General features: G+C 53.8%; 1 protein-coding gene across 1 annotated transcript; it reads right to left on the bottom strand.

The window, feature by feature from the left end:
- Positions 1-385: 385 nt before the first annotated feature.
- On the bottom strand, positions 386-2,595 carry LOC147985964 (uncharacterized). Its single transcript, XM_087541813.1, has 3 exons — positions 2,354-2,595; positions 998-1,825; positions 386-641 (listed from the first exon to the last, which is right to left on the bottom strand). The coding sequence occupies exons 1-3, from the start codon at positions 2,593-2,595 to the stop codon at positions 386-388; spliced, it is 1,326 nt and encodes a 441-aa protein (XP_087397939.1).
- Positions 2,596-7,867: the final 5,272 nt, after the last annotated feature.

The following is a 7,867-nucleotide window of genomic DNA, read 5'->3' as shown; positions in this document are numbered from 1 at the left end:
CGGCAGGCCGAAAGGCATGCGATCGTAGCTGTGAGGGGGCCCTCACACCGACCAACGCGCGATGGCCAGAAGCACTCCTGAGATGCGGTCCTGGGATGTTGACGCAGGCGCGCAGCTTGCTGTCCTCGCCAGGACTAGGAGCCACGCCGGGTGGTGGGCGACGGTCGCCGTGCATGGATCTCGCCACTTGAAGCTCCTTGGTCGCCTGGGTGATGAACTCCTGAGCGGCTGGTGCTTCGTGCCTCGTGCTCTCCCGGCGGAAGCGCGCGCTGAAGCACACCTCCATGTGGTGCCCGATCACCTCCCTCATGATGTTGGCTAGGTCAAAGGACCTCCAGAGGAGAGACCCCAAGCCCAGCCTGAGAGGGGCACCGGGCGCACCTTCCTATGCGAGAAAGGGAGGCGCCCCGTCCATGGGCGTAGGTCCTGAGGTGGCGCTGCTGTTGACACCGTTCTCCTGAGGCCCTTGGTGGAGCAGCTGCTTCTTCTTCTTGGGGACAACCTCAGGAGGGTAGACGGTGCCTTCGTCGTCGGGGTTCTCGACTGCCGCAGCCTGGTAGGAGCGCTCAAGAGAGCACACTGCGTCCTTTTCCTCGCAGGCGATTATGATGATGTCGCAGTTTCCTGGAATCTTGAGGACGCTGTAACCATGATGAGTCACCGCCATGAACTTGGCCAGGGTTAGATACCCAAGGATGGCGTTGTACGAAAGGCGGATGTGGGCAACGTCAAAGTCGATGAGCTTAGTGCGGTAGTTGTCACGCTTGCCGAAGATGACAGGGGGCGGATCTGCCCTATCGGGGTGGTGGAGCCGTCGGTTAATCCTGAGAAAGGCTTGGTGGGCTGCAGCTGGTCATATGGCACTTGGAGGTGGTCGAACGTCTTGATGGAAAGAACGTTGAGGCCCGCACCATCATCGATGAGAGTCTTGGTGACGAGGATGTTGCTGATGACGGGCGAGCAGAGCATCGGGAGGGCACCAGCAGTTGCCGGGCACTTGTGCTGGTCGGTCAAGCTGAAGGTGATGGTGCACTTGGACCACCTGAGCGGTCGTGTGGGCTCGAGCCTAGGGAGGGCCGCATTCACTCCGCGGGCAAACTGCTTGAAGATGCGACGAGGGGCTAGGGTTTGGGCTTTGCCCAGGATGCATGCGATGATGCGAGGCTCCTGGAAGCCCCCAACCCCCTCATCCTGGTGGTTGTCGTCATTCCTTCTTGGTGGTGGTGGCAGCGGAGGGAGGCCAGCGTTGCCCTGAGGACGATCCTCACGAGGCTGGTCTCTCCAAGCGCCCTCGCGAGGCTGGGCTTGCCAGCGCTCCTCACGAGGGTGATCGCGCCACTCCTGGAGGGGGCCGCGGTCGTCCCAGCGTCGTCCTCCTCGGCCTCCTCCGCGGCCGTAGCCGCGGTCGCTGCACTCGGGGCGACGACCAAGGCGCCCATCACGGCTGGCCCTGAGCTCCAGACAGTTATTTGTGTTGTGGCTATGCATGTTGTGGAAGACGTAGAACGGGCGGCTGCCCTTGGATGACTCTGGGTGGTCGCAGCCGCACTTCATCTCCGGCTCAGCTGCAAGCACGACCGGTCCCTTGCGCTTCACGTCCTTGGCCTTGGCCTTCTTGTCTTCTGGGCCTATCCCCGGGAGCTCTAGGAGGGAGAGGCGACCCTCCTTAGCTCTCGAGCACCTGGTTACCATGTTGAACATCTCCAGAGCCGTGCACAGGTCCTCGTGTATGGGGAGCTCTTCCTTCATCTTGACGTCGCGGACGCCATCAGAAAACGCTGAGATGATGGCCTCGTCCGAAACCTTGGGGATCTTGAGGTGACCACTGTTGAAGCACTGGATGTACTTCTGTAGGGTCTCCCCTGGCTGCTGCTTGATGCGCCGCAGGTCACCCGCAGCTGGCGGGCGGCCGCGGGTGCCATGGAAGTTGGCGACGAAATGCTCGCGCATCTTGCCCCAGGAAGAGATCGATCCCACGAGCAGGTTCAGGAGCCACGAGTGTGCGCCATCTTTGAGGGCCATGGGAAACCAGTTCGCCATGACGTTCTCATCGTCGTTGGCCGCCTCGATGCTCAGCTTGTAGAGCTACAGGAACTCAAAAGGGTCAGGGGTGCCGTCATAGCGTGGAGGCAGGTTAGGCTTGAACTTCCTCGGCCAGACGACATTGCGAAGCTCCGGAGTGAAGGCACGAGAGCCCGCGGTAGTCACGGGAACCCGTCGTGGAGGTGGAGCCTGATCTTGGCGCTCACGCACCACCACCGCCGGCGGCACGCGGTCTTGACGTGGTGGTGCTGGGAGTGCAGGAGCATCCCCTTGCGGTCGCTGGACCTCTTGGTATCTTTCTTCTTCACGCGTGGGCGCCCTGCACGGCGGGTCATGCCATGGGGCCATGCGCCCTGGCCCGAGGGCGACGTCTTGACGGGGAGGTGGAGGAGGTGCTCCATGGGCTACGTCGCCCGCAGCAGGCGGCGGGCGAGGCAGCAAGAGAGAAGGTGCGGGAGAGCCCCCAGCGGCACTGACTAGCTCCGCGATGTGGTCCAGCCAACCTTCGTAGAAGTCGTTGACGTGGCGGTAGCGCAGGAGCCCGCGCGCCATGAGCAGCACAACCTGCGCATCTGCCAGCGCGCGACGAGCATGAGATGACGAACCAGCCGGAGTGAGTGACAGGGTGGTCGTGCGTCCATCACGCCGCACGGAGGGGTGCAGCGACGAAGCTTTCTGCTCGTGCCCCGCCGGGCCGGTGGCGGCAGGCGATGGAGAACGACGGGGAGGCGCGCCAGCAGGCGCCGTCTGGGCTACGCGAGCGGCGAAGGCGGCCCGACGCTCAGCACGGGCTTGACGGGCGTCAGCCATGGAAGCGGTGGAGCGGTGGCGGGTCGACCGATGGAAGAGAGGCTCCGACGCACCCCTACCAGGCGCCCAAATGTCGGATTCAGGGTTCCGCAGATCCTTGAGAGGTGCGAACTCTGGGGTGCGTGTGAAGAAATCGTCCTCCTCAGTCCGCCTGCTCGCTAATCCATAGCCTGGCTCGACGAACTAGATGAACAAAAGACACAACAATTTACCCAGGTTTGGGCCACCTTACGGTGTAAAACCCTGCCCTGCTTTGTGGTGGATTGGCCTTGAGGGGCTGAGAATGAACTAGTTGTTGGGGAACGTAGTAATTCAAAAAAACTCCTACGATCACGCAAGATCTATCTAGGAGATGCATAGCAACGAGAGGGGGAGAGCATCTTCATACCCTTGAAGATCGCAAAGCAGAAGCGTTTATCAACGCAGTTGATGTAGTCGTACGCCTTCACGATCTGTCCCGATCAAGTACTGAACGTATGGCACCTCCGTGTTCAGCACACATTCAACTCGATGACGTCCTCGCCTTCTTGATCCAGCAAGATGGGTGAAGTAGTAGATGAGTTCCGGCAGCACGACGACGTGGTAACAGTGTTGGTGAAGAACAATTTCCGCAGGGCTTCGGTAAGCACTACGAAAACTATGACGGAGAATAAACTAGAGGGGACGGGGTTTCCGGCCCATGGCTTGGTGATTCTTGATGTGTCTTGGGTGCTAGCCCTGCCCCTCTATTTATATGTTGAGCCCTGGGGTCGAAACTTGGAGTAAAAGCCTCCCCAAAGTTGGATTTGCCCGAAAGGCAAGAGTCCTACCCGGACTCCAGGGCTAGACGCCAGGGTTCCCGGTGTCTAACCCTAGACACCAGGGTTCCTGGCGTCTAGCCTCTGGTCTCCACAAAACTTCCTTTTTCACTTTCCAAAAGCCTCGTGGGCTTTCCCATTTGGCCCAAATAAAGTGTCTTTGTACCCAAACATTTCGAGAAACATCCGGAGCCCCTTCCAGTGAACTCCGGAACCCTTCCGGAGACCAAACACCATTATCCCATATATCAATCTTTACCTCCCGACCATTTCGGAGCTCCTTGTCATATCCGTGATCACATCCGGGATTCCGAACAACATTCGGTTACCAACATACATAACTCATATAGTACTATATCGTCAACGGACGTTAAGTGTGCGGACCCTACGGGTTCGAGAACTATGTAGACATGACCGAGACACATCTCCGGTGAATAATCAATAGTGGAACCTGGATTCCCATATTAGCTCCTACATATTCTACGAAGATCTTTATCGGTCGAACCTTATGACAACATACGTAATTCCCTTTGTCATCGGTATGTTACTTGCCCGAGATTCGATTGTCGGTATCATCATACCTAGTTCAATCTCGTTACCGGCAAGTCTCTTTACTCGTTCCGTAATGCATCATCCTGCAACTAACTCATTAGTCACATTACTTGCAAGGCTCATAGTGATGTGCATTACCGAGAGGGTCCAGAGATACCTCTCCGATACATGGAGTGACAAATCCTAATCTCGATCTATGACAACTCAACAAACACAATCGGAGACACCTGTAGAGCATCTTTATAATCACGTAGTTATGTTGTGACGTTTGATAGCACACAAGGTATTCTTCCGGTATCCGGGAGTTGCATAATCTCATAGTGAGAGGAACATGTATAAGTCATGAAGAAAGCAATAGCAATAAAACTAAACGATCATTATGCTAAGCTAACGGATGGGTCTTGTCCATCACATCATTCTCTAATGATGTGATCCCATTCATAAAATGACAACACATGTCTATGGTCTGGAAACTTAACCATCTTTGATTAACGAGCTAGTCTAGTAGAGGCATACTAGGGACACTATGTTTGTCTATGTATTCACACATGTACTAAGTTTCCGGTTAATACAGTTCTAGCATGAATAATAAACATTTATCATGATATAAGGAAATATAATTAACAACTTTATTATTGCCTCTAGGGCATATTTCCTTTAGTCTCCCACTTGCACTAGAGTCAGTAATCTAGATTACATAGTAATGATTCTAACACCCATGGAGTCTTGGTGCTGATCATGTTTTGCCCGTGAGAGAGGCTTAGTCAACAGGTCTGCAACATTCAGATCCGTATGTATCTTGCAAATCTCTATGTCTCCCTGTCGGATTTCGGGTTCTGGCGAAACCCTTGAGGTTCAAACACGGGGGTGCGCACAAAGATCTCTCCCACTCTCTAGCTTGCACACTCTACGATCTCACGGCCTAGCTCGACGGACCCAAAGAACATGAGACACAAGATTTATACTGGTTCGAGCCACCATTGTGGTGTAATACCCTACTCCAGTGTGGTGTGGTGGATTGCCTCTTGGTCTAAGGATGAACAGTTACAAGGGAAGAACAGCCTTGCGAGGAGAGGTGTTCTTGTGCTTGGTGAACTTGAGTGGTTGGGGTGATATGTATTCGATCTAGGTCCCAATCCGCCTTTCCTCCTATGGTGGTGGCTAGTCCTATTTATGGAGGCCCTGGTCCTCTTCCCAAATATTGAGCGGGAAGGGATCCCACAACGACCAAATTCGAAGGGAGACAACTAGTACAAGCCATCCTGACAAAAGTAGTCTTCGCCTGCCAAAGGCTCTGGTGGTGACGCCGTCTTGGGCTCCACGGTGACCTCCGTCCTTCCGTCCTGCTGGTCCTGGTCTTGTTGCACCGATATGAAAACCTTTGCCTGATGCCTCAGGACTCCTTGTATGCGCTTGCCCCTTTAGCACCAAAGAGGAAAAGAGGACGCTGCACGCCGGCGCCCGCCTGGCTCCAGGCGTCATGGCTTAAACCTCGTGAGGTGCCCCTTTGTGACGTCCTCGATTTGACCATACACTAATCATACACGCAAATGTGTACAGTCAAGATCAAGGACTCACGGGAAGATATCACAACACAACTCTAGACACAAATGAAAATAATACAAGCTTTATATTACAAGTCATGGGCCTCGAGGGCTCGAATACATAAGCTCGAATAAACAAGATTCAGCGGAAGCAATAATATGTGAGTACAGACATAAGTTAAACAAGATTGCCTTAAGAAGGCTAGCACAAACTGGGATACAGATTGAAAGAGGCGCAGGCCTCCTGCCTGGGATCCTCCTAAACTACTCCTGGTCGTCGTCAGCGGCCTGCACGTAGTAGTAGGCACCTCCAGTGTAGTAGGAGTCGTCGTCGACGGTGGCGTCTGGCTCCTGGGCTCCAACATCTGGTTGCGACAATCGAGAAGAATGGAAAGGGGGAAAAGAGGGAGAAAAGCAACCGTGAGTACTCATCCAAAGTACTCGCAAGCAAGGATCTACACTACATATGCATTGATATCAATGAAAAGGGTAGTATCCGTGGACTGAACTGCAGAATGCCAGAATAAGGGGGGGATAGCTAGTCCCATCGAAGACTACGCTTCTGGCAACCTCCATCTTGCAGCATGTAGAAGAGAGTAGATGGTAAGTTCACCAAGTATCATCACATAGCATAAACCTACCCGGCGATCCTCTCCTCCTCGCCCTGTTAGAGAGCGATCACCGGGTTGTATCTGGCACTTGGAAGGGTGTGTTTTATTAAGTAACCGGTTCTAGTTGTCATAAGGTCAAGGTACAACTCCGGGTCGTCCTTTTACCGAGGGACATGGCTATTCAAATAGATTAACTTCCCTGCAGGGGTGCATCACATTTCCCAACACGCTCGATCCCCTTTGGCCGGACACACTTTCCTGGGTCATGCCCGACCTCGAAAGATCAACACGTCGCAGCCCCACCTAGGCACAACAGAGAGGTCAACACGCCGGTCTACATCCTATGCACGCAGGGGTCTAGGCCCATCACCCATTGCACACCTGCATGTTGCGTACGCGGTCGGTGAGTAGACCTAGCAACCTCCATTACGAAGGAAGTTGCGTTACGTGGTCCAACCCGGCGCGCGCCAGTCAGTCGCTGACGTCACGAAGGCTTCGGCTGATACCACGACGTCGAGTGCCCATAACTGTTCCCGCGTAGTTGGTTAGTGCGTATAGGCCAGTGGCCAGACTCAGATCAAATACCAAGATCTCGTTAAGCGTGTTATTTTGAAGTAACTGCGGATGCCGACTAGGGCCAGGCCCACCTCTCTCGTAGGTGGTCTTTACCTGCCCTGTCGCTCCGCCACAAAGTAATAGTTTGGGGCCGTCGGGAACTCAGGCCCACCACTACCTAGATGGAGCCATCTGCCCCTTCAGCCCCCACATCGGAAATCTCTTGCGGGTACTCTACGAGCCGACCCGACTTTAGTCACCACCTGTATAGTATGTAAGTATGTATGTATATATCCATGATCACCTCCAGAGTGATCACGGCCTGGTAGTATAGCATGGTAGACGGACAAGAATGTAGGGCCACTGATGAAGTACTAGCAACCTATACTAAGCATTTAGGATTGCACGTAAGGTATTAACAACTGTAGCAACAATGATAGGCTATGCAACAGAATAGGATTAACCGAAAGCGGTAACATGCTACACTACTCTAATGCAAGCAGTAGAGAGAATAATAGGCGATATCTGGTGATCAAGGGGTGGGGGGGCTTGCCCGGTTGCTCTGGCAAGAAGGGTTCGTCGTTGATGTAGTCGATCACAGGGGTACCGACAGCGGTCTCAGGGTCTACTGGAAAGAAGTAACGGAGGGGGAACACTATAAATAACAGAGCAATCAGAGCATCACAAAGCATAACATGACAATACACGGTGCTAGAGGTGACGTAACGCAGTACTAGGTGCTACCGGCGAAGGGGGGAAACATTCGGGAAAGTATCCCTGGTGTTTCGCGTTTTCAAACAGATGAATCGGAGGGGGAAAGTTGCATGCTCGCTATTCTAGGGACGTGTGGCAGACGAACAGGCTGCGTATTCGGATTTGTCTCGTCATTCTGAGCAACTTTCATGTACAATGTTTTGCCATCCGAGCTACGGTTTATTTTATATTAATTTTAAAA

Source organism: Triticum urartu, chromosome 2A (genome assembly GCF_056163025.1).
Source record: "Triticum urartu cultivar PI428250 chromosome 2A, HENAU_Tu73, whole genome shotgun sequence".
Classification (NCBI taxonomy): domain Eukaryota; kingdom Viridiplantae; phylum Streptophyta; class Magnoliopsida; order Poales; family Poaceae; genus Triticum; species Triticum urartu.
The sequence above is the reverse complement of the archived record's forward strand: the minus strand, read 5'-3'. Positions and strand labels throughout refer to the sequence as shown.